The sequence below is a fragment of the Colletotrichum truncatum genome (assembly GCF_014235925.2).
Source record: "Colletotrichum truncatum strain CMES1059 chromosome Unknown Contig_0012, whole genome shotgun sequence".
Lineage (NCBI taxonomy): Eukaryota > Fungi > Ascomycota > Sordariomycetes > Glomerellales > Glomerellaceae > Colletotrichum > Colletotrichum truncatum.
In genome coordinates this window covers 38,628-63,949 of record NW_027222409.1, presented here as the reverse complement: position 1 = coordinate 63,949, position 25,322 = coordinate 38,628, and the positions used below count along the sequence as shown (strand labels likewise).

General features: G+C 51.3%; 7 protein-coding genes across 7 annotated transcripts; 3 read left to right on the top strand and 4 right to left on the bottom strand.

Annotated features, from left to right (window-relative positions):
* Window positions 1-66: 66 nt before the first annotated feature.
* CTRU02_214825 (uncharacterized protein) lies at window positions 67-243 on the top strand (the record flags this gene model as incomplete). The annotated part of the gene is made up of 1 exon (XM_070206319.1): window positions 67-243. One exon carries the CDS (start codon window positions 67-69, stop codon window positions 241-243), a length of 177 nt encoding a protein of 58 aa, XP_070059962.1.
* Window positions 244-2,072: 1,829 nt separating this feature from the next.
* On the bottom strand, window positions 2,073-2,915 carry CTRU02_214824 (citrinin biosynthesis oxidoreductase; the record flags this gene model as incomplete). Its single annotated transcript, XM_036725667.1, has 1 exon — window positions 2,073-2,915. The coding sequence occupies one exon, from the start codon at window positions 2,913-2,915 to the stop codon at window positions 2,073-2,075; it is 843 nt and encodes a 280-aa protein (XP_036582381.1).
* A 1,108-nt stretch (window positions 2,916-4,023) lies between these two features.
* On the bottom strand, window positions 4,024-11,019 carry CTRU02_214823 (beta-ketoacyl synthase domain-containing protein; the record flags this gene model as incomplete). Its single annotated transcript, XM_036725666.1, has 1 exon — window positions 4,024-11,019. The coding sequence occupies one exon, from the start codon at window positions 11,017-11,019 to the stop codon at window positions 4,024-4,026; it is 6,996 nt and encodes a 2,331-aa protein (XP_036582380.1).
* Window positions 11,020-11,984: 965 nt separating this feature from the next.
* CTRU02_214822 (salicylate 1-monooxygenase SalA) lies at window positions 11,985-13,388 on the top strand (the record flags this gene model as incomplete). The annotated part of the gene is made up of 2 exons (XM_036725665.1): window positions 11,985-12,713; window positions 12,768-13,388. 2 exons carry the CDS (start codon window positions 11,985-11,987, stop codon window positions 13,386-13,388), a joined length of 1,350 nt encoding a protein of 449 aa, XP_036582379.1.
* A 477-nt stretch (window positions 13,389-13,865) lies between these two features.
* Window positions 13,866-14,348, bottom strand: CTRU02_214821 (uncharacterized protein; the record flags this gene model as incomplete). Its single annotated transcript, XM_036725664.1, has 1 exon — window positions 13,866-14,348. One exon carries the CDS (start codon window positions 14,346-14,348, stop codon window positions 13,866-13,868), a length of 483 nt encoding a protein of 160 aa, XP_036582378.1.
* Window positions 14,349-15,342: 994 nt separating this feature from the next.
* CTRU02_214820 (beta-ketoacyl synthase domain-containing protein) lies at window positions 15,343-23,419 on the top strand (the record flags this gene model as incomplete). Its single annotated transcript, XM_036725663.1, has 3 exons — window positions 15,343-15,540; window positions 15,601-15,745; window positions 15,804-23,419. 3 exons carry the CDS (start codon window positions 15,343-15,345, stop codon window positions 23,417-23,419), a joined length of 7,959 nt encoding a protein of 2,652 aa, XP_036582377.1.
* A 663-nt stretch (window positions 23,420-24,082) lies between these two features.
* On the bottom strand, window positions 24,083-24,782 carry CTRU02_214819 (uncharacterized protein; the record flags this gene model as incomplete). The annotated part of the gene is made up of 2 exons (XM_036725662.2): window positions 24,083-24,280; window positions 24,348-24,782. The coding sequence occupies 2 exons, from the start codon at window positions 24,780-24,782 to the stop codon at window positions 24,083-24,085; spliced, it is 633 nt and encodes a 210-aa protein (XP_036582376.2).
* Between the last annotated feature and the right edge of the window lie 540 nt (window positions 24,783-25,322).

Here is a 25,322-nt window from a genome sequence, read left to right as displayed (position 1 = left end):
GCTCATGAGCCAATGAGAGGCACGGCCTGCATCAAACTTATCCGGAAAGTTTACGACTTTACTACGATGCACTCTTCGGGCTTACTACCAGCGTATAACGCCTCCTGCTCTGCCTTATCTTGCTCGACTCGTTTCCAGACTTCGCTCATACCTCTCTCACTGTTTTTAAAGGGGTTTTGTCCATCTTCCGCAATAATCAGCTCATCGACCCGTTTGTATTCAGCCCTATCCCAGTCCAGATAAGCCATCATCTCCTCCTTCGTCCAATCCCTTAACCCGTGTGAGGTAGTACAGCGTCCTTTCATCTGCTTATAGTCAAGACACCACTCATAACACTTTTTGTCATAACGTAGCGGAAGTCCCATTGCCCTTCGATACTCCTGGTTTGTTTTAACACTCCCACGAGGTTGAGCACCGTACCAGGCGCTTCTTGCTGCATAGTACCGTCCGTATATCGCCTGAGGTGAATCGTATCCTGGTAGCGAAGGTGAATGCGAATGCGCAAATGGTGATAATACCCGAGGTAGTGATATACTAGTCTCTACCACTATAGCAATAGTCGGTTGAACCAACTCTGGTACGTCCTATACGGCGTTTGAAGGAGGTTCTTGTATATCTATCGTCGTCCTGGTAAATATCGCAGTTGATACTGTAGCTGGATCTGGAGTAGGTGTCGGTTCAGGCAATAAATGCGTGTATCGCAGAGGGCACGCCTTTGAAGTCATAGTATGGCCAACTGTATGACACCTACTGCATTTGCTTGGGGCCCGTGAAGCAACTTCAACAACTTCGAACCCGCTAGGCTCTCGTCTAGTGCTTGATTTGGGAATACTGGGATTCTCTAATTGCAACCTGGGCTCTATGCGCTGGCGAGGCTCCAGCAATAGCTGCGGCGCTCCATCACGCCTCAAATGCCAATGTGCATGGAAGTGCTCACGTAGAAGAACAAGATTCTGTTCTTGTAAAGTCTTCAATTTGTGTAAGCATGGGAGACCATATACTCGAGAAAACGTCCCCGTACAGGCTGTGGAAGGATTTGTGTCTTTCTTCGTGAGCAGCTTCCGTTGCTCTTCTACTTTGCGCAAGGCTTCATGCGATACCCAGCCAAGCACTGCGCCGTACATTGACCCTGAAAGCTCAACTAGTATCCGTATTTGCTATTTAACTTGATTTGACTTTAGATCGCTTTCAGGGGGGAGACTGTCGTCTGGGAATGTGAGTATTGAGTCTTTGAGAGCTATTTCCATTTTTAAGAATATATGACTGAAGTGCTGGATGCAAATAACGCGTGAAAGGTGTATGACACAAGACGCGTTCATTGACGTGGGCAGGTTGCTTAGTCATTTCCACGGGTACCCGTGAAATTTTACACGCACGGGTACCCGTGAACCTATTGGGAGCCGTCTCACTCATTAAGCTTATTAATCATGGCTGATCTGGATGAAAACAGAAACTCTTGGTTTTCGCAATTTATCCGACATATCAAAGGTGACAAAATCTTTCAGATGAGCAAACAGGGCCTCAGGAACTATGGCCATGGTGACCTGTTTCTACCACAATAGAATTTTATTTGTAGTTATGAAAATGCACGAAAGCTACCAAGAAGAGCTAATGCAAGCCAAGCACGGTACACACGTTAGTGTAGAAGTTAACTGAAATTAATCGCCAAGAAGAACACTTCTTCTGTTAACAACGAGCATGCGTGTATGTTAAGGTTATGGCTTCTGATAAGTCTGCCTTACCCGGCGGAAAAAAGTTTCTGGCCGAGTTAACATAGGTGTGCGAGTATTGTCAACTGAAGCAAGGACTTCGTTGATACCCTGAATGGCAGCATCTTACACAGGAAGCAGCGTAAGCTAAAGGTGCTGTTTAGACTCTGTCGTATCGATTTCAGAGACGCAGAAGATTTTTCATGTGAACCAAATTTCCTATTCAATGTATTTCCCGCTCTATGATTTCCGCACTAACTCAGCTGTTCCAGTTAACGCCGCCCATAAGTCTGCTTTGCGTCTACAGAAACGTTTTGCATTGAGATCCTCTTCTCGGCTCGTCTTTAATGTTATGCCGTTTCCTTAAATACTATGCCACCAAGGCTGACCATCAGCAATGCACTCTGTCTCCCATGCGGCTTTCATAATCTGCTGGACAACCACTTCGACGTCTTTGCTCTTGATCGGCATGCGATGTCCACCCTCCCACTCCAGGAGCGTGGCCTGTAACGGATCGCAATAATCCCGAAGTAAGTCTCGGTGTCGGTCCAGCCCGGGGTCTTTAAGTCCGTGGACGTGTATCGTAGGTAATCGCAATATGTGTTCGGTAGAGCCTAGAGTGATCCAGGCCGGAGCGGGGTGTGTGAAGGGTGTCGCAGCGTCGATCAAGCCATGCGGTTGAGGAAGCTCGGGCATGAGCCAAACCAATGGCCCGCGACCAGCAAAGAGAACAGCGAAACGAAAACTGGTCACTCCGTAACTCTGTTGCCGGTAAAGAATGCTAGCTGCCACATTTGCTCCCTGGCTAAACCCCAATATGCCGACCCATTCTCCAGTGGCCCCCTTGGCGTCGTCGGCAGCCATGGCAAGCGCAAGAGCGGTTTCGATTCCCGCAGCAACATCTTCGGACGTCCAGACTCCAGGCATGCGATGATCGCGGCGCCAGACCCTAAAAGGCCCGCAGTCCTTGTATACAGACGTCACATCCGGTCCAGGCTCTACGCTGATGAATGGCGCCTGGGCATATACGAGACGGAAAGAACGTTTGAGACGCTTCTCAAGCACACGACACTGCATACGGAAGATGAATGCATTAGTGCCCCCGCCGTGAAGACATAGAATGCGCGGCAGGTGGATCGTCGCTGTGTCGTTCATTTTGAGATACTCAGTGTCAGCAGACTGGGTGTGGTCGTAATGTCCGATCATGGAGTGCCAAGTCGTATGGAGGGGTGTTGCTTAAGTATATGGTGGTAAAGATACCCTTAATCTCTTGGAGGCTTGGCTGTACACTGAGAGGAAGTGGCCATAGTATACCATGTATCATATGGGACGTGCAGTTATGCAACATGGCAGTTATAGCTTTCATAACTCCACAGCAAATCGCCACTAATCCCCTTGAACGGGCTCTCATTTTCCGGGCTGGTCTCTCGCGGGCAATGTTGATTCCGTTGGGTGGTCAGCTGGGAGTATTTTAGTCCGCGCCGTAAACCCCCTTTTGTGTCACGGTGCAACTTGGTGCTAATGTTAGTTTCACCGACGAGCTGAAGTTGATGGAGCTTACAGGTCGAGAATCTAATGTAGACTTTAGGATACTTCGGAGAGTTCGATCGACAAATAAAGTCCGGTGTCGGCTGGAAATGCAGCTCACAAGCCACCTTTTGTAATGAACAGGAATCTTCCAATTCCTGATTAAAGTAGCACAGAGCTGCCGACTGCCGATTACCCACAGCTTACGTGGATAGCCTTAGGATTATACTAACGTGACGGTCAACTAGATGGGCCGTCACGCGCCTAATCTTCTTAGCTTTTTCCACAGACCATCAAACCGCTACCTCGCTTGAGAAGAGTCCTCCTCTTACGTCTGTATGGGTATCCCTATAAGCTCATAGAGGGGGCTTTGCATGAAGTAGGAAGAAGCAAGCTTCTTCAGGGAAAAAAGCTATATGCTTGAAGGTGGTGAGGTACAAGTTGTGACATAGACAGAAAGATAAACAAACAGGTAAACCGGAAAAGGAAGTATTAGGCGAGTAAGAAGGTGCGTTGCTGGTGGATAGTAGACATAAGAACTCGGACATTTCAACTATGCGAATTCATAATTGTTGGTTGACATCACGTATTTATCGTCTTTTAATCTTCAAACTGGTAACGCAGAAACGTAAGTCAAATTAAAGACAGTTTTGTTTGGTCAGAAACAAAGCTCTGGAATACTTTTCGAGATATTGATTGTTTCTATGAAAGTGATCTCTACGCAAGGTAAAATAAATCAAACCCGAATAACGCCAACCCATTTAAACAAAAACATGTTAGTCAGTGGCTAACTAAGAAAACTCATTGATTTCCAAGACGACACATAGGAGCGCACCACCTCGGCACTCACCGGCCCTTCCGTGGCCATTGTTTTTGAATGCTCCCTCGATCTTTGCGTGTCCAAAACGATACCACCGCAGGCCATACGCTCAAAGTGGCCTTCAAGAAAGCCTAGTATCAGGGCCGCAGGGTTGTCGGCCGGGGTGAGAGAGGATTGACGAACTCGCTTAATCCATTCTTGGAACGGAACAATGTTGAGTGGAGGAATATCCAGGGCAGCCGCAAGAACCGGTGATAATTCCTTCCACGGCTGGCCGACGGGGTTGTCGACATGATAGACTGGATACGCCTCCGTTGCATCGTCACGGCCCTCAATATTCAGGAGGTCGACCATAACGTTGGCCGATTTATCCACAGGTAGCCAATGCAGCACACCTTGGAGGTCAGGAAATGCCTTGACGGCTTGAGCACTCTTTGCCACAAAAGCAAAGTGCTCGACTGGGTTCCAGAAGCCAGTTGTAGTCGATCCGGAGATCTGGCCAGGCCGCGCTACCATGGCTCGAAAGAGTCGAGGGTGACGGCGCAGCGTTTCCGTGAGCATGCGCTCGCAAACCCACTTAGCCTCGTTATATCCGCTGGGCATCACCGCGGTCATAGGCATGGGCTGCTCGAGAACGTTGGAATCAGTCGAAAAGCCAGTAACGCCAATCGAGGAGATAAACTGGAAACCGATTCTGCGTGGCTGGTTCCCTGTCGCCATGCCGTGCGCGAGGTCGAGCAGGTTACGCATTACCTTCAGTTGAGGCTCAAAAGCTTTGAGTGGACGCGTGGCGCTCATTGGCCATGCGTTATGAATGATATGTGTGCCGTACTGCACTAGCCAGGCGTATTCTTGGTCTGAAAGACCGAGATGCGGCTTGGAGGTGTCGGTACCATAGACACGCAGCTTCTCTCGTGCGGCTGGAGATAGGTTAATGCCTCTTGAAGAGAATGCCTCTGCCTGTCGCTTGTCGGCGGGCATGTCACTTGTAACGCGGTTGATGCAAACAACGGTTGCAACATCTGGCCGCTCGGCAAGTACTTGAACAATATGCGATCCGAGGCTGCCCGAAGCGCCCGTCACGACGATCACGGATCCTGAGTTGGTGCGGGTGGTGATAATACGGTTGGCGGCAGCCTCTAATTCTGCCGACCCCCAACCAGTCGTATAGGCTGCCACTAGGCGTAGTGCTTCTGCCTCACGGGCGGCCACTTCACCAACATCATGTACCTTCGTCGCGGGTAAAGGTGAATCAGTCATTGAATCCTGATACTTGGTGGCCAAGTCCGGGAAACCATCCAGAGTAGAGATATCTGAAGTTGTGTCTTCGTCCCATGAATCTGCGAACACGAAGTCACTATCCCCGGATGCCGTATCATCGTCGTCTTCGTCGTCTTCGCGTTCCACATTAATACCACCTCCAGCCCTTGCCAGAGCATTCGACACACAGGCAACGAACTCGCGAAGGGTTGTGGCTGCCATGGTCTCTGTGCTGTCGAGTGTGCAATGAAAACTGCTTTCGATCTCGCGCGCCAGCTCCATACCCATCAGCGAATCAATGCCCAGGTCAGCCATCTCACTGTCAAGGCTAATCTCATTGGCTTCGATGCCGGAGACGTTGGCGACCACATCGCGCACCTCGTTTGCGACATCTCGCAATCCACTGGCAGACTTTACCTTTTTGATATTGGTCCTCTTTGTCTTGGAATGGGTTTCAACAGGCACGACTGCCGACTTTGGATCACTAGAACTGTCACTGGTGATAAGACTTTTGGTGGACGATGGCAGAGGCACGGCGGTGCTTCTCACAAAGGACTTGTCCACCGTCACCCGAGCCAAAATCTTGCTCATCGTCGCCTTGGGAATGCGAACATATGTGAGACCCATTATGACTTCGGCTAAAGCGCCCGTCGAAGCATCGAAGATGAAGACATCCGTCACATAAGACTTCTCGCTTTGGCGCGCGTGACGGGCGAGCACATGCCAAACACTGGGGCCATGCTCGTGGCCATCAGTTACAGTCTGGGACTTTGGCGAGCGCATCACCAGCTCTAGGCCAGTTGCAACGAACATGTCGCTTGCGGGAATGTCAGTCAGCAGGTTGACATACATGCCCGCAACTTGGCCATAAGAGTCCGCCTTGGGAACATCAAGCCAAGTGTCGCCTGTGTGGCGCTTGTGCACGACACCGGCACTTTCACCGTTGTCACGACCAACCACGTATCGAACACCGTGGTAAACGGATCCGAAATCAACAACCTCTTCAAAAGCTCGGTAGACGTTACGACCTTGGAGCGCCTCCACGCCCTCGTCGTCTGGGCCCGACGCCAGAACGGCTTGGCACTGGGCGTGGCTAACCACGCGCTCCCAGCGTCCGAATTCTTTGAGTGCAGCCGGGTCGGACGGTGAGCACATGTCTATGCGGCCCTCGGCATGTTTATCGTCGCCACGGGAAGCGCCGACGCTATGGATGGTCCAGTACCACTCTGTTTCGGTCTTGTTAAGCGGCTCGAGGTCGATGTAGAATTCTCGCGTCGAGTCAGCGCAAATCGGCGAATGGCTGAGCATATCGCGAACTACCGGCGAGAACCCGTTTTTTCTCCATTCAGAACTCAGGCTGAAGAGAGTTTCGATAGCTATGTCTATCTCAAGTGTGGCTGGTGCAATAGGTGCCGTCTTCGCGATGACGTGGGTAGCAAACAGGCGCTGATACTTGTGTGAGAGCGTATTGATGCGGAACCGAGCCAGCTTCTTAGCCTTCTTGTTGTTGCCATTCTTCTGGTCCTGGAAGCCGATGAAAGTCCACATGTCCAGATTTTTAGGATCGACTTGTCCCTGCTGTGTCGGTTCCGCCGCTAGTAGTTGTCCATTGCCTCCCATCATCTTCTGGGCAACCTTGATCGCCTGGTCGATTGGTGACTTGAGCTCTAGCCAATGCCTAGACTTCTCAAACTGGTACGGCGGCAGGAGGAGCTGAGCATACTCGTCCTTTTGGACTCGGTGATGAGGCCAGAAGGATACTCTTAATCCTTGTTTCCAGAGATCTACAGTTGCATCTGTAAGCCTATCGATGCCCTTCTTTGTGTTGGTGATTGACATGGATTGAAAGTGGAGCGTATCAGAGTGCGTTGGCGCCGTCTGAGCAAGTGCGCGCGAAGCCATAACGGTAATGGTCGAGTTGGAGCCCGCCTCGAGGAAGATGGCTTGAGGGTGCTTCTTTGCGAGTCGCTGTACGGCGTGGTTAAAGAAGACGGGCTGGCGCATATGGGAGCCGACAAAAGTCCAGTCCAATGGGGCTGTCGGGTCGTCATGCTCTGTGGCACGTTCTATCGGAATGACAGCATCATGGAAGGTGACTCCTTTACCGACCTCTCCAAGGCGGTCGACGATGTTTTCCACCAAGGCGGAATGGAACGCATTGGTGACATTGAGGCGCTTGCTCTTCACGCCCTCAATCGCGCTGCCTTTCCCAGTCAGCGTAGCGGCAAATGCGTCGATAGCTTTTGTCGATCCGGCAACGGTGAAGCTACGTGGTCCATTGTAACAGGCGATAGCAGCGGATCCGTCAGATTCAAGGTTTGATTTCTTAAGGAGCTGATGCACAAGAGCTTCATCAGCCTCGATCGCCATCATGGCGCCTGGATCGGGTCCCCAAGAGCTTTGTACAAGTTTAGCCCGACCAGCAATCACCTTGACTGTATCGTCCAGACTCAGCACACCGGCTACACAGAGTGCTGTTATCTCGCCAAAACTATGGCCCACGAGGGACACTACCTTGCCGGAGAGTCCACAGTCTATCCAGCTCTTGGCCGAGGCGTACTGCATGGCAAAGAGCGCTGTTTGGAGCTTGACTACATCCTGATACGGCTCGCAAGAGAAGATACCAGGGTAGATACTGTCTAGGCCATGGGATGTGATGGCAGCATCGCATTCATCCAGGTGATGCCGCAAGACCGCTGCACCATCGTATATCGCGCGGTCGAGTCCGACAAATGTCGAAACCTGACCACCGAAGCAAAGAACGACAGGGCGCTCAGGCTTTACAGGTAAAATGCCAACGCTGTAGGCTGTGTCTTTAGTAGCCGCGGCTGCCTTGGCAAGTTTGTCTTGTAGCTCTCCCAAGGAACTGCAGCTAAAGGCCAGCCCCTGTGGAAGGCCGGGGTTTGATTGCCACTTCATGTTGAACGACAAATCGGCCAAGGTAGCTCGCCCATCTTCAGATGCAGTGTGAGAGCGGATATAGGGGGCCAGCGCGGCGCTATAAGCCGCAATGCTGCGGACATCGAGGCCTGAGATCCAAAAGGGTAATTTAGGCAATGATCCGGGCAAGAAGGGTTTGGCAGACTTATGAGCCGAGTGAGCAACTACCACGCTTGAGTTGGATCCACAGGCACCATAGTTGTTTAGCAAAGCGACCTTTCGGTCTCCCGGCCAGGACCGTAATGATGTGACAACCTCCATGTTGTCTGACGACTGCGCATGAATATTGGGATTCATACTTTTGAAGCTAGCCTGGGGAGGAATGTAATTGCCTCGCATCATCATGAGAACCTTGATGAGAGAGACAATGCCGGAAGCACCCTCCGTATGACCAACATGACCCTTGATCGAGCCAATGGGCAGTACAGTGTTGCGCAGAGGACCTGCTACAGCATTACGAATACTTTGCCATTCTGCAGGGTCTCCGACGGGTGTACCAGTGCCATGACACTCGACCAACGAAATATCCCGCGGATCTACGCGAGCTTTGCGGATCACATCATTGAAGAGTGTCGATAACGAAGGTACGTTGGGTACAAACAGTGGCGTGGTGTTTAGATTCTGATTGATACCAGTAGCGCGAACGGTTCCGAGGATTGTGTTGCCATCGGCCACGGCAGTTGAAAGCTTTTTCAGGAAGACATAGGCGATTCCGTCGCCGCGACAGTAGCCGTCTGCATTGGAGTCGAATGGTTTACATTGACCTGTCGGACTGATGAAGCTGCCAGCGGCGAGGTTTTGTGTCCACTGCAGGTTAGTCAAGACATTGACACCACCGCAAAGCGCTGCCGGGACTTCACCAGACAGCAGATCTCTACAAGCCATGTGAAGAGCGGTCGTAGAAGATGAGCATGCGGTATCGAATGTCAAAGATGGACCTGTCCATCCGAAGTAATGCGATACCCTGCCAGGGATGAAGCTCCTCAGCTCTCCCGTTCCTGTGAAGGCGCTGGTTGGGTGGCAATGGATGTTGACGTCGTACTCATAGGAGCAGAGGCCAACGTAAACACCTACGTGCTTTCTTCTTTCGTGTTCGGCTGTGCTGGTGGTGGCCAGCTCGTTGAAATATCCGGACTGTGCGATAGAATTATACGCCGCTTCCAGCGAAAGTCGGCCTTGCGGGTCTATCGCCATCGCCTCACGTGGACTCTTCTTGAAGAATTTGTGATCGAAAGCATCCGCGTCGCGCATGAAATTGCCATACCACTTTCTGTCAGGGTCGGGATTGTCGCGGAACAACATGTCGGATGTCATGCGTTCACGCGTAATGACCTCATGCTGCGACTCTCCGGTCTTGAGCATCTGCTCAAACTCTTCTAAATCTTGACCACCCGCAACCTTGAGAGACATGCCCACGATGGCAATAACATCTTCGGAATCCTCTTCGGGCTTGACGCTAGGTGCGCTCTGTTGCGTGGCTTGAGCTAGCTCGACGACGCCTGGGCCATTTACCGTGTTATTGTCATTGCTTTGTGGCTGTTGGCGCAATGGTACCCTAAATTTGTTTATTTCATCTTCGACATCCTCAAAGTGTACTTGTTTTGAACCGAATGCGCGCAGAATGGTGGGTGGTAGAGGACGATCGAGTCCAAAAGCAATGAGTGAGATATCTTCCTTGTTGGTTACAAGTTTCGACACGGTACTGGTCCAGTTTAACTGATGGGCCAGGATGGAGCGCAACACCATACCAACCAAGTCGACTTCTTCACCTGAGATCTGCTTCCCCTCGGGGTGATCGAGGTAAGTGGGCAATGCCAGTTTGGCAGCATCCGGGAACTGCAGCTCAGGCAAAGAGTGGCACACTTTGATCAAGGCTTCAGTCTGACGCTGCCGCTCTGCCGTTGGTGTATGGAGTTGACCTTTGAAGGCGAGCGGTATGGCAGTGATGCCCGCTGCCCGAAGCTGTCTGACCAATTTGGGCACAAGGCGCTCCGAAGCTGTCACGGTGGCTCGAGATTCGTCGAAGAGGACAGAGATGTAAGCATCAGGTGACAACTTGGAGACGATGCGAACCATATCCTGGCTCTGTTTTGGAGTTCTCCACGCTGTAGCCAAAGAGACGGAGCCGCCTTTGCCAAGGCCCTTTGTTGATGCTTCAGTGGCTCCAACGAGGGCTGCCATCAGCGCCCCGATGCGCAGTGCCGTGGCACCGTACTTTTCGAATTCTTGTCGATTGTGGGAGCTTGCGACGGCGACGGCAGCGATCATTCCAGCGCAGAAGCCCACCGTCTCAACTTTATTGCTTCCACCAGGCGGTTGCTCCTGTTGTTTCTTAAGTAGGAGTGCTTGCAGGTCCTTTGCATCTATTACAGTCAGACTGTTGAATCGAAACTGTAGATAGCGCCAGTACTGATCCAGCTGAATCGAGACCATTAGAACCCCGATCCAAAGGTCTGGTATTTCGGTGTCCGGAGCTAGCGTCACAACGGAATCGGCACCATGTCGGAACCAAGACTCGAGATCAGCCAGCAGACGAGCACCGTCCATTGTACTGGCCAACTCAGGGATCTCTTGTGTCAAGGCTTGCCAGTACCGTGGCAAACCGGCCAAGGTTTCTAGTATCCATTTTCCATTATCTCCGTCAACAATTTGCCGTACTTGTTTTTCCAAAGAGTTTTTGGTTTGTGGCCCAATGTGTCCTCCAAAAATAAAGCTTGTTGCTTCACGAACGTTTGATAGCGAGGTAGGTGAAACGGAAGCCATCGTCGTTGTCCGATGTGGTGTGAGATGGAGGCGACTGATGGTCCGAGTAATAGTTGAGATGGGTAGTCAACGAACGATCTAAGCGTTCAATCGCGCAGAATGGGCCGACTTGTTTGGTATGTTTTGTGAAGAACGACTAACACCGAACCCATCTTTGCTCTTTTTAAATAAGCTGATGCTATCTTTTGCCTCTTTTCCAAACTGTGGTAGAGTGAGGTACATACCGGGCTTAGTTGCCTTACCGCAGGAACTTTTGTGCAGGACGAAGGATTCAAGCTGAGAATTGTCTTCGGAGTTACGGAAGAAAATAACAGCGACTAGTCAGCACACAAATAAGCACTATTATTCTCATGTGCGAACAGGAAATTCGATTCTGCATGACAGAAACAAACGTAATTATTGGGGTGGAAAGGCTTTGGCCGTTTGGCATGCACCATTTATCACTTCAGCATCCCAGCGCGACGGTAAGCACGTGCCAAGCACATGGAGAAGACACCGAATATCTGGTTAATTAATGTACGCGGTATTGTACCTGTGTTACAGAAAAGACCGCATATACGCGATGTGACAATGAATCTGAGTCAAAATTTAAGTTAACGCAGGTGAATGGGTATTTCGGAACTCCTTGGTGGGGGATTAGGAGTGGGCAGATTCTGGGGAATTGAAAGTCCGGATTAAAGATCCAGACGCACGAGTGGTGCAGTAACTTACGAGCAGGCTCCGCTTTACAGATGTCCCGTTACAGTTATCTACCGGACTAACCATAATTGATGTATATAATTTGACATCAGCTGATACTACATATCTTTGTTAAATGTTTTGTATATATTGTATTGTTTGGCAGTCTCTCTAATCTTGATTCTGCAGGCTTCTTGGTACTTTCTTCAGCATAATCACTTTTAGAAAAGTGTAAATCCGCCTTCAAAAGGGATCTACAGAATCAGAATTCGTTAAGCATCTTCACCATGGCAAACAGCAACAACAACGGCAACGGTGTTGCGCCCTCTCTCGAGGTCGCCATCGTGGGCGGTGGCGTAGTCGGCGTCATCACGGCACTCGGTCTCCGTCGTCGCGGTATCAAAGCAGTTATTTACGAGCGAGCACCTACCTGGCATGAAGTTAGCGCTGGATTTGCATTCACAGGCGCAGCACGGGTTTGGATGGAGATGTTGGATCCTGCTCTCGTCGAACTCTTGGGCAACATCAGCCAGAAGACGGACGCCAACACGAGCAACGCCTACTGGAATGGCTACCACCCGCGAACCCGGGAGGAATCTGAGGATGAGTCAAAGTCTTTGCTCTTCCGGACGCCAACCAATAACCTCAGCTTCTGGGGTTGCGTACGCTCGCAGTTCCTGCAAGGGATGGCGGACCTTCTTCCTGAAGGTGCGGCAAAGTTTGGCAAGCAGCTTGTGAGCTACGACGACGACCACGAGAGCGGAAAGGTCGTGCTTCACTTTGACGACGGCAGCACAGCCGAGGCCGATGTATTGCTTGGCTGCGACGGTATCCATTCGGCCACCCGGAAATTCATGTTGGGGGCCGACCATCCCGCAAGCCGGCCGGGCTTTAGTCACACTGTCGTCTACCGTACCATGGTACCTATCGAAGAGGGGATTGCAGCCCTTGGCAACAAAGTTGCGAAGTGCGCCTGCAATCACTTGGGTCCAAATGCAGACCTGTTGGTGTATCCGGTTCGTACTCGGTTCACTCTGATCATTCATCACTTGCTAATATAGTGTTTCTAGGTCATGTCCGGAACTCTGCTCAACATTGCCGTCTTCGCTTACGAAGAGTCGGAGTTTCCCGACCCGGACAAAATGATAGTTCCGGCAGAGCGTGAAGAGATCAAGGAGCTTTTCAAGGGTTGGAGTCCCCAGGTCGCCGACATTTGGAAGCTCTATCCGGAGAAGCTAGTGAAGTGGGGGATCTTTGATCTGGAAAATAACCCGCCCCCCACGTATGCAACTGGCCGCGCCTGTCTTGTCGGCGATGCCGCGCACGCCAGCACGCCGTACATGGGGGTCGGCGCTTGCACCGGTGTTGAGGACTCCCTTGTCATCTGTACGCTCCTGGAGTCCGTGCAGCAGAAGGCACTCAGTGGCGATGAGCTGCGAGAGGCGTTGGCAAAAGCGCTGCAGACTTACAATAGCGCAAGACTGGAGCGTGGCCGATGGATCCATCACCACTCGCGCCAGATGGGCCAGATGTATCACTGGCGATACGGCCCTACCGGACGCGATCCGCAGCGCATGAAGCAGAAGTTGGAGGAGAACTGGGGCAAGGTTGTGAGCTACGATATTTTCGCACCTTTGGAGCCTGAAATACGCGAGTTGGCAATGAGTCATTCCGCTGTGGCTGTTGCCTGAGCTGAATGCCGGTCGTCATGTTGATTTACTTGGATTGAAGAAAGAGAATATGATGGCGTTGCTAGGGAAATGCTTAGTGTTAGGAATTTGAAAAAGAAGTTATTATATGACTCGATTCGTGTTTGTGAACTTTACATGCCGTAATATTTATTAGAAAATGCCTTACGTGCTTTTTAATGCCTTTCTACATATTATGCAAATGCAAAGTCTTTCTCGATAATAACTTAATCTATCAAAAGTTCAGTATTAGTTAAACTACTTCATCACGTTTGAGAATAATTTTGATGTTAAACCAGTGGGGAACGATTTTGATAGTCAAAGGAAAAATATCAAAACAGCATCATTACAAATGCAGCTCAAAATGTCAAAATACAAGCACGAAATAATACACTGGGTTCAAAGTTACGATCGAAAAATGCAAACGATATATTTTAATGTGGCATTACAGTTATTGCCAATTCTACCCTGTTCTTCCCTTCACTGAGGCGGCTTCATGATAGAGCGATCGCCAGTAGACCAAACATGGTTAGACTTCATCGTCTTCAATTTCCAAATCCCGTCCACCTTGACAGCATCGCAGGTGTAAAGCGCTCCCGTTGTGAACTTTGTAGAATCCGGCTCGTAGCCCTTGTCGAGTATGCAGTGCACAGCCATGGCGCTGAAGGTAACACGGCCGGTGGTTTCGGTGTCGACGCTCACGCGCATGTTGTTGAGATAGTGGACAGTGTCAACCCGGTTGCTGACATTCACCCAGACCTTGTCTCTAAGCTCATCATAGCCGTTGCAGACTTTGAAGGCAATATCGGTGTAGACGTCGGGCGTCACGCTTGATTTCAGAAGCTCCTCGCTGCATTGGTCGATGGACAAGAAAGCGCGGTAGCATGCGTCGGCGATGGCTTCGCGGTCGCTCAAAGGCGGACCGGGGAGCTGGGCGGGCAGAGGAGTACCGTTTCGCACCATGGTTTCTGCGGGTTCGTTGGAACGTTGTGGTTGTTTTTGTTATTGATGGAGTGAAAAAGTTGTTTGCTCACTTAGACATATTCACTCAGTAGTTATTATAGTCATTCTCACTTTGGACCCCAGTCTGAACTCATCGATAGTATCTCCGGAGCGTCAGCACTAGCATAAAGATATCCCGTAAGGCTGTGCAAGGATCGCGTATGACTTAACCAATCACAGGAGTCCGCATCATTTTGGTTCATCCTAGATTTGTTATCCCGCTACCGGGCGATTAATGCACGATGCAGCTAGCTCAAGCTTATCTGCGAAAGGATGCTGATGGTAGTCTTTGTCGATCATGTCCGGTATGCCAAGAAGCGAGTCCTTGCATACACATCGACTGGGGGTAAGGGAGGTTCATTATGTCAGCCTCATGTTGAAGAAGTATATCGGAGATTATGTAACTGGTTTTATATGCGAGGTGTTCGAACTTGTAACTTCAATCAATCCGTCGTAACCAAGCTTGCAAAATCATTCACTTGATGTAATTAACAACATACGCGGATAATTCCATATTGTTCGGACCTAAAATCGCGATCATTTTCTCGCTCAGCAACCTTTCGCAGCGCATCCCACTTCAACCGGAGCCATGTTTATGAGGCGGGGCTAAGATTGCCCGCGACAATGCCGCCCACTATTTGCCGTTATGCATGCAACTGGGGTCTATTGTGCATCCTTCGGGAAATCAACTGTATCCAAGACTTAACCAGTCTTCCTCGAGAGTCAAACTACATGAACTACGAACAAGATTACGACGATATATTGCCTGGATTCATCTTCATTCTTTATGGTCAATGGTGTCTCCTTGCACAATCAAGTACTCTCACCCAAATCCCCAAAGTCTGTGCATCCCCATTCAGAAGTCCTGGCCACCATATATTCCACTCGAACATCATTCAATTCATCATCAGAAGAGGAGCATACAGTCTTAATTTGACCCAAACATTTCGATACAATGGACACCGACAACAGCGAGTGGGCCAGCGAGCCCATTGCCGTCATCGGCATGAGTTGCAAATTCTCAGGCGGCGCCAGCAACCCAGACAAGCTTTGGGACCTCATGTCTTCAGGAAAAACCGGCTGGAGCGAAATCCCAGACGATCGGTTCAATCTAAACGGAGTTTACCATTCGAACCACGAAAGAAACAGCACGGTATGCAATTGATCAACCCACGGTTGGCCACGCCAACAATCTGCTAACAACCAGTTCCAGACGCATGTTAAGGGGGGGCATTTTCTTGACAATGATGTAGCAGCATTTGATGCGGCATTCTTCAACTACTCTGCGGAGATGGCCCAAGCAGTCGACCCGCAATTCCGACTGCAGCTCGAATCTACTTACGAGGCTCTCGAAAATGGTGCGCCTTCGCTAATGATACTGTAGACTGTTTTGACACGCTGCTAACGCGCTCATAGCTGGTTTGCCTCTCTCACAAGTCATGGGTTCACAGACGTCCGTGTTCGCTGGCGTCTTCACACACGACTACCAAGAGGGGATAATACGAGATGAAGATAGGCTGCCTCGGTTCAATGTTGTAGGCACATGGAGCCCCATGTCATCCAACCGCATCTCGCACTTCTTTGACTTCCGTGGCGCCAGCATGACCCTGGAAACGGGATGTTCAACGACACTGGTCGCCCTCCACCAAGCAGTAAATACCCTACGCAACCGTGAGGCCGATATGTCTGTGGTGACCGGCGCCAATGTCATGCTGAATCCGGACACATTCAAGGCCATCGGATCCCTGGGCATGCTATCACCGGACGGCAGGTCATACGCATTCGATTCTCGCGCCAATGGATACGGCCGCGGAGAGGGCGTAGCCACCATCATCATCAAGCGGTTATCAGACGCGCTGGCTGCTAACGACCCCATTAGGGCCGTCATTCGAGAGACGGCATTGAATCAAGACGGCAAAACAGACACCATTACGACACCATCCGGTAGCGCTCAGGTAGAGCTCATGCGGGAATGCTACCGCCGGGCCGGTCTCGACCCACGCGGCACCCAATACTTTGAGGCCCATGGTACGGGAACTCCAACAGGTGACCCAATCGAGGCGGGAGCCATGGCTGCTATTTTTGGCATAGGTGAAGGCCGCGACAACAAGGAACACTATCTACGTATTGGTTCAGTCAAGACAAACGTGGGCCACACTGAAGCCGCCTCGGGTCTCGCCGCCATCGTTAAAGGTGTATTGTGCTTCGAGAAAGGGCTGATACCTCCCACTGTGAACTACGAGATCCCCAATCCGAAGCTCAAGCTTGACGAGTGGCATCTCAAGGTGGTGAGGGAAGTAGAACAGTGGCCCGATAGTTTGGTTGACGGTCCTCGCCGCATGTCTATCAACAATTTTGGCTACGGTGGAGCCAATGCTCATGTCATTCTGGAGAGCGCCGACCCATGGACTCTACCTTTGGACCTGGATCTTAACCCCGTCAACGGCAACGGTAATGGCACTCATATTGTAAATGGCAATGGTCATCCCAACGGTAAGGGCTATGAGAATGGCAGTTATCATACCAACGACACCCAAGAAGACGCCAAGGTGCTTATTCTTAGTGCCCGCGACGAGCGCGGTTGTCAGCAAATGGTTTCAGACCTCAAGGCATATTTGGAAAATCACAAGTCGCTTGGATACAAGGCCTCGGAACAGTTGCTGCGTAATCTCAGCTACACTCTGAACGAGCGGCGGACGCTGTTCCAATGGGTTGCGGCACACCAGGTACGGCTGGAGAAAGACGGGACGCTTGACACCGCCATCCAAGCCCTAGACTCGCCTCGATTCAAGCCCAGCCGCCGAGCCTCGGACAGTCCTCGTATCGGCTTCGTTTTTACCGGCCAGGGTGCGCAGTGGTATGGCATGGGTCGTGAACTATTGACGTCGTATCCTATCTTCCGCCGTTCTATAGAGGAAGCCGAGGCGTACCTACAAGCTCTTGGTGCAGACTGGTCTCTCATCGAGGAGCTGCATCGCGATGCAAAAACAACAAAAGTCCACGCCACGAATATCAGTATTCCCCTCTGCGTAGCGGTGCAGATCGCATTGGTAAGCCTGCTTGAATCGTGGGGCATCACGGCATCGGGCGTTGTGAGCCACTCATCGGGCGAGATCGCAGCTGCCTTCGCCGTGGGTGCCCTCACACATCGTCAGGCCATGGCCACGGCTTACTACCGTGCCATGCTGGTAGCAGACGAGACAAACCGCGCACCGGGTGCTGCCAAGGGTGCTATGGCGGCGGTTGGCTTGGGTGTTGACGCAGTGCAGTCGTACATCGATAGACTGACGAAGGGTAAAGCTGGTGTCGCATGTGTCAATAGCCCGAAGAGTGTCACTATTTCTGGTGATGCTGACGCTGTTCAAGAGATAGAGGACTTATGCAAACAGGACGACGTCTTCGCTCGCCGCCTCAAGGTCCAGCAGGCATACCACTCACACCACATGGACCCATTTGCTGATGCTTACCGGGAGCGTCTTCGAATCGAAATGGCGCGAGATGTACTGCAAACCGGCAAGCAACACCTGAACACAGCCACGCAAGAACTCAAGGCGGTTTTCTCTTCAGCGGTGACTGGTGGGCGTATTACCAACATCAAGGAAATCGCCAGTCCCGACCACTGGGTTGGTAGTCTTGTGCAGCCTGTTGAATTTGTGGAAGCCTTTACCGAAATGGTTCTTGGGGATCCGGATGATCCTACTGGAAGAAGTGTCGACGCACTGCTCGAGGTCGGCCCTCATACGGCGTTGGGAGGACCTATCCGCGAGATCTTGTCCCTGCCCGAGTTCGAGGGCATTGATCTCCCATACTGGGGTTGCCTGGTCCGCGACGAACACGCAGGCGACAGCATGCGATCAGCCGCCATCAACCTGTTTCGTCAAGGGCAATCTTTGGTCATGGACCAGATCAATTTCCCCGTCCCTGCGTATGACGATGAGGGCCCTCAGGTCCTCACAGACTTGCCATCTTATCCCTGGAATCACAGCATGCGTCACTGGCAAGAGTCAAGAATCAACAAGGCCATTCGCGAACGTAGTCAGCCCCCTCACGAACTTCTCGGTATGCCCGTCGCAGGCAATGACCCTAGTGCAGCCGTGTGGCGCCGCATCCTGCGCGTTAACGAGACCCCATGGGTTCGCGATCACATGGTGCAAGGTAGTATTGTATATCCAGGGTCCGGCTACATTTGTCTAGCAATCGAAGCTGCCAGGCAGTTAGAGAAGATAGCTGCCGCTGAAGGTGACGATTCCAGTAGTATTATATCGGGATTCCGCCTTCGCGATGTCAACTTCCTTTTCGCGCTCGTTATTCCGGACAACGCGGACGGCGTTGAGATCAGAACTACACTTCAGGCCGTCCCTGAGCGTGAAATTGGCGTTCGTGGTTGGCGGCGATTCGAGGTATCGTCAGTCAGATTGGATAACCGATGGACTTTGCACGCCAAGGGCATGATTATGGTCGAGCGGAAGACAACAGCCTCGGAGACGACAGAGCGCCGTCCGTTGTCAACTTATACCCGCCATCCAGACCCCCAGGACTTGTTCGCCAACCTTAGGGCTCGGAGCGTCTACCATGGCCCCCTGTTCCAGAACACGGCCAAGATTGTTCAGGATGGTCGGGAGCCTCGATCTGTATGCGATATCACGGTCCGTCACGAAGCTTCGACCGACACAGACCCGGTGGTGGCAGCTCAGAACACCTTGTTACACCCAATAACGCTTGATGCCGTCGTCGTGGCCTTTTACTCTGCACTCCCGAGCGTTGGGGCTCTGCAGGATGACCCCAAGCTACCGCGGTCTGTCGCATCGATGTGGGTGTCAAGCGACATCAGCCGCGAGATCGGCCACACCTTGCGCTGCGATACCTCGCTGCTGCATGAAGATGCTCAAAGCGGTGTCGCTGACATAACAGTGTTTGACGGGGAGACAGACGCAACGGTACTCAAGATCAAGGGTGTTGAGTTGGCGTCTCTGGGGCGTGGAAGCGGAGCCACCGCTCGCCAGGATGCAGCAAACAAGGGCGGAAACGCCTTTATCAGCAAATGGGAGCAAGAGGTGTGCAGCAAACTTGTTTGGGGACCCGATCTTTCTCTTCGAAACCCGTTGGCTCTCGAACAGATCAAGAAGCAACTCGTTCGCAAAGGTTCGGATGTCGAAGCTGGCACTGTCAGAGACCTAAATCGGTTGTGCGTTTACTTTGCTCGCGATATGCTCGAAAAACTCACTTCAGAGGACGTAACCCAACTGCAGGAGCAACCGCACTTGGCCAAGTACTACACATGGCTTCATGAATTGACTGCCAAAGCCGACAAGGTATGGGTGCTGGACGAGTCTGAGAAGCGTCAGCAATTCATCACTGCTACTGCCACTCAAAGTGTTGATGCAGAGTTGATCTGCCGTCTCGGACCCCTCCTCCCATCTATCCTTCGTGGTGAGCTCAACGTGGAAGAAGTGGCTGAGTTGATACATGATTACAACGCCAAAGCCATGCGTCGCTCATCAGCACTTGGACAGCTCTCCAAGTTGTTGCAAAAGGTCGCACACAAAACCCCCGGTGCCCGCGTCCTCCAAATCGGTAACAATACTGGCGCCAACGTGACACGCTTCTTACTGGAGTCGCTTGGCACGCCCAAGACGTCCTTGGTGGAAAGCTGGCACATAACCGAGCCATCTTCGGAGTCTTTTGAGGTAGCCCGTGGTAAGCTTTCTGAATGGACCAACTTGGTTGAGTTCGACCAACTGGACCTCGATCAGAGCCTCTCCAAGCAGAAATTTACCCCAGGCAGCTACGATATTGTTGTGTCTTTCCAAGGCCTTCGCGGCATCAAGAACACGACTAGTGCTGTCGCTAATGTGCGCAACCTGCTGAAGCCAAGCGGCACGTTTCTTTTCGCTGAGACGACCAAAGACCAGGCCGATGTAGATTTTATCTTTGGGCTGCTACCGGGCTGGTGGCAGAGCCAGGATGGTTCAGATCACACGACCATTACAACATCCTCCTGGGATAATATACTCCGAGACGCTGGTTTTAGTGGTGTGGATCTTGAAGTTCCTGACTCGGAGAGTGACATGATGCATACTAATAGTATCATCATGTCCACTGTGCCAATCACTGAGGAGCAGAAGCTGAAACTTGATAAGGCGAGCGACCAAGACAGGTTTGTCGTGGTCAGCAGCAATAAGACGCCTCTACCACTAGGCTTTGTTGACCTCCTTTCCCAGCGCATCCAAGCTTTGACCGGTCATGATAGTGTCGCTCCCGATCACCTCATTCTCGAGAAAAGCAGCCTCGACAAGTACAAGAACAAGATTTGTGTTTTTGTGGGCGAGATTGACAAACCAATTCTGGAGGATCTCGGTACAGTCCTTATGGAAGGCGTCCGCGCCATGGTCACACAATGCAAGGGACTGCTATGGGTTACGACCGGTAGCACCGTGGAGAGCGAGGCGCCTGAGCGGGCTCTTTCCCACGGCTTTCTGCGTGTATTGCGAAACGAGTACATTGGTCGTCATTTCCTATCCCTGGACCTTGATCCTGTTCATGCGAAGGATGGATGGTCTTCGGGAGCAGACGTTGCCATTTCGACGATCGAACAGGTACTTGGAAAGGGATTCGACCATGCCAAGAATGAAGCTTTCCCGTCCGAGTTCGAGTACGCCGAGCGTGACGGTGTTTTACACGTTCCCCGATACTACAAAGACGACAAGTATAATGATATGGTAACTGGCCCGCTCGTGCCGAGCTGGACTGAGATGCTACCAGTAGCCAAGGATGAGAAGGGAAGTGCTAACCCTTCTACCAACCTTCCTCTGGAGCCTCTATTCCAAGCAGACCAGTTCTTGCGGCTGGAAGTGGGCATCCCGGGACATTTGGACACATTGGCTTTTGTCCATGACGAGAAACATGATGAGTCGTTGGCACCTCAGTTTGTCGAGATTACCCCTCGGGCCTACGGAGTTTGCTCGCGAGACGTTATGTCCGCTACGGGCCAGATCAAAGATCGCTCTATGGGACTTGAATGCGCGGGTATCATCCGACGCGTTGGTACTGAGGCTCAGCAAAAGGGCTACAATGTTGGCGACCGTGTTATGGCACTTACGACTGGCGCATCTTTCGCCAACTATGTCCTTGTTCCGTGGCATGGCGTCATCCAGGTACCAAACGGCATGGACTTTACTGCTGCTGCGTCAATTCCCCTGGCTTTTACCATTGCGTATGCTGCCCTCATCGACACCGCGTGTCTGACAGCTGGGCAGTCGGTGCTCATCCACGCCGCGGCTGGAGCCATCGGGCAAGCCGCCATCATGCTGGCGAAGCGTCTCGGTGTAACGGAAATCTACGCAACTGTTGGGTCGCAGGAAAAGAGAGAACTTCTCCAACGCGAATACGGCATCCCTACCGAGCGTATTTTTTCCAGCCGCAACGCGTCTTTCGGTGCAGCCATTCTTGCTGCCACCCACGGACGTGGCGTCGACCTTGTGCTCAACTCATTGCCTGGTCCTTTACTACAGGCAAGTCTCAGTGTAGTCGCGCCTTTGGGCTACCTGGTTGAAATTGGCAAGAAAGACATCGAGAGCAACAGCCTAGTGGCTCTAGAATCATTCTCTCGCGGCATTTCCTTCATAACCCTAGATGTTCCGACACTCCTGCGTCGCCGTGGACCGGAAGTCCATCGCGCTCTTGATGAGATTGTCCGCCTTTTGGAACAGCAGGCGGTGAAGCCGGTTCAACCCGTCACTGTTTTCCCCATGCAAGATGCTCAGGCGGCATTCCGCTTCGTGCAGACGGGCGCACACTTGGGTAAGGTTGTGCTCTCGGCCAGAACAGACGAACTCGCCCACGTTGTCCCTCAGCCTAGGGGAGTTACAGCTCGAACCCGCCTTCGACCTGATTCATCTTACCTCATCGTAGGTGGTGTGGGTGGTATCGGACGTTCAGTCGCGCACTGGCTGGTAGCTCATGGTGCGAAGAACCTGATACTGTTGTCTCGCAGCGCCGGTGATCTCGACCATGACAAGAACAATAACACTGATGGAGCGCTATTCATCCGCGAATTGCGCGAGGCTGGTTGCCGAGTGAAGCCTGTCAGCTGCGACATCGCCATTCCCAGTTCACTGACCATGGCTCTCAGAGCTTGTGAAGATGACGGTCTTCCTCCGGTGCGTGGCGTTATCCAAGGTGCTATGTTGCTACGTGACGCCATCTTTGAACAAATGACACTCGATGACTGGCACAGCGGCCTGCGACCGAAGCTGTACGGCACCTGGAATCTGCACACCGAGTTCTCGCAGCCAGGCTCATTGGACTTTTTCGTCATGCTATCATCCGTCTCGGGCGTTGTCGGTATTGCTTCGCAAACAAACTACGCTGCAGGCGGCTCCTACGAAGATGCTATGGCTCGCTGGCGTCAATCCCGAGGCCTACCCGGCGTCGCAATCGATCTCGGCCCCATCTCCGACATAGGCTACGTGTCGACCTCGGCCAAAGTCGCAGAGCGCCTGCGCAAGGATGGAGACTTTGCTATGCTCGACGAAGACATGGTCCTCCGCGCCCTCAACGCTGCCGTTTTGCACCCGCTCGGCGCACGCTCTCAGATCATTGTTGGTCTCAACTCCGCCCCAGGACCTCAGTGGGACGCAAATGGCCGCTCTCAGCTGGGCCGTGACGCGCGATTTTCACCCCTGCGACCGCGGACCAAAGCCTCCGCGCGACCAACCGATGGTGAGAGCACTGGTACGTCCCTCGCCACACAGCTTGCCGAGGCCAGTGACCAAGAACAAGGAGCGGAGCTCATTGGCGCGGCCATCGCCACTAAACTTGCGGATATCTTCATGACCCCAGTTGCAGAGATCGATCTTAGCAAGCCCCCGGCTCACTTTGGGGTTGACTCGCTGATTGCGGTGGAGTTGAGAAATATGCTTGTCTTACAAGCTGCGGCAGACATTTCAATTTTTAACATTTTACAAACGTCGAGCCTTGCCGCTCTGGCAAAGTTGGTAGCTGAGAAGAGCCAGCATTTTCAAGAAGCTTAGGAGGTCAGAATATTACATGTAGGGCATACCGGAGAGGAGTGTGGAAAAAAAGAACATGAAAAGGAAATTATAACTTGACCTATTTTTTTATTTCAAAAACTTGAAAAATATTAGAATATCCTCCATAGTAATAAACTATACATCAATCAAAATTTACAAATAGTTTCACTCTTAAATATTTTGAAAGGATGATTTCCAAAATATGGTAGAATTAAGGGGTCATCAAACAACATGATAGGAAAAGGAAACGTATTTGATAAAGGCTTCTATGTAAAGTGATATAAGTATTTAAATATTGACCCAAACAGTTGTGGATTGTTGACTATGTCAGAATAGAACTATCTCGTCTGAAAGTCTCTATGTAACTATTCCCTTCCGCAACTCCAGAAAACACTACATACACCGAAGTGATTCCAAACGATGACAGTCAGAACATGGAGGAAATGTAGAGGTATGCAAGAAACCAGAGATGTAAATTTATAAGACATTCTTTGTATTCCTTGTCTATTCTATCTATCAATAAGAACCCGCATGTTACGTCTTAGGCTCGTCAAAGTCTTCAAAATCCTACAGATTGCCCGCGTAGGTATAGTCTAAAACTCCCAAATTCCACGATTTTTTTTTAAAGATTATTTTACTATACACTCACATGCAGCTCTCGGTTTAAGTGAGGGTACATTGATTGTTGTTTGGAGGCTCCAAAAGTTGGATGAAGTCTTCTGCAAGCTTGTTCAAGCCGGTTAAAGCTCGCAGAGTCGTAATGATATTTGGCATGAGCCTCATGTAAGCGTTGTTTAGTCCGGGGTGGGACTGAGAGAACCGAGCGCCTAGCAGCAACAGAATGGGCGTCAGGGGATGCATCTGATAGATCGTTAGAAATGAGCTCTTTCACGTTGCAATAGCTGCAATAATTAGGAGGTAACTTTACTTGAAAATGTTGACCAAGCACGGCAACCAGGAGTGCTATATCTGTGACGGCATCCATTGATTGCTGCTTGTGTTCCGTGAAGAGAGCTTGAGTAAGCTGCGTTCCTTGTGCGTCAGTGCCAAGTGGCCGGGATTCCACGAGATCGTAGAGCATAAGCACGGCTATGTGTGCCGCGAGAGTAGCAAATGCGATGGTAGTATCTGGGTATTCCAATGACGCATGTATTCTTAGCATCTTGATGTGTTGCCCCAACAGCGTATTGATGGCACGGTGCTCACGACAGAAGTCTTGACAAGATCTTGTCGGAGACTTCTGTTTATGCTCCAAGACCCGTCCACAGAGAGTAGCTCCGATGATGTTCTCGGTAAACGAAGAGACATTCTCGTGCGGCCACTCCAAGTCGACGACTGGGATCATTTCTGAGAGGAGACTCATGTCCACTGGACGACCACTTGCAAAATTGGCCTCTGGAGCTGGCAATCGCGTACGAATCTGCAAGATAGTAAGTATGCAGTCCTTTGCACGAGATATTGCTCTATTGAAAACGTACCAGCTGCTCATCGAAGAACATATGTAGCCCATCAATCATGCTCGTGAACCGATCGATGGTATAGGCAAGCCAGAAGGTCCGCCTTTTACTTTCAATCTCGATCCAGTCGTCTTGACCTAGTGCCCGCCCTCGATACTGTTCCAGTTGCATGGTTGCAGATGTTTGCGGTATGTCAAGCTCGTATAATCTCATCATTTGGATTAGGCGAAAGGCCCTCCCGGCAGACATCATACCTCTGTGGAAATCTTGGCATGTTAGCTCATAGATCGCCAGCAAGGTCCATGCCTGCGCCTGCTCGAGGCATATTTGGTGGCATTGTTCCTCCGACTCGAGGGCATGCAGAAGTTGTCTTGTCTTTGCGTATAATTTCCGGCCGTCGTTCTGGAATTGACTGGATAATGACGAGGCCAACGTCCACATTGCAT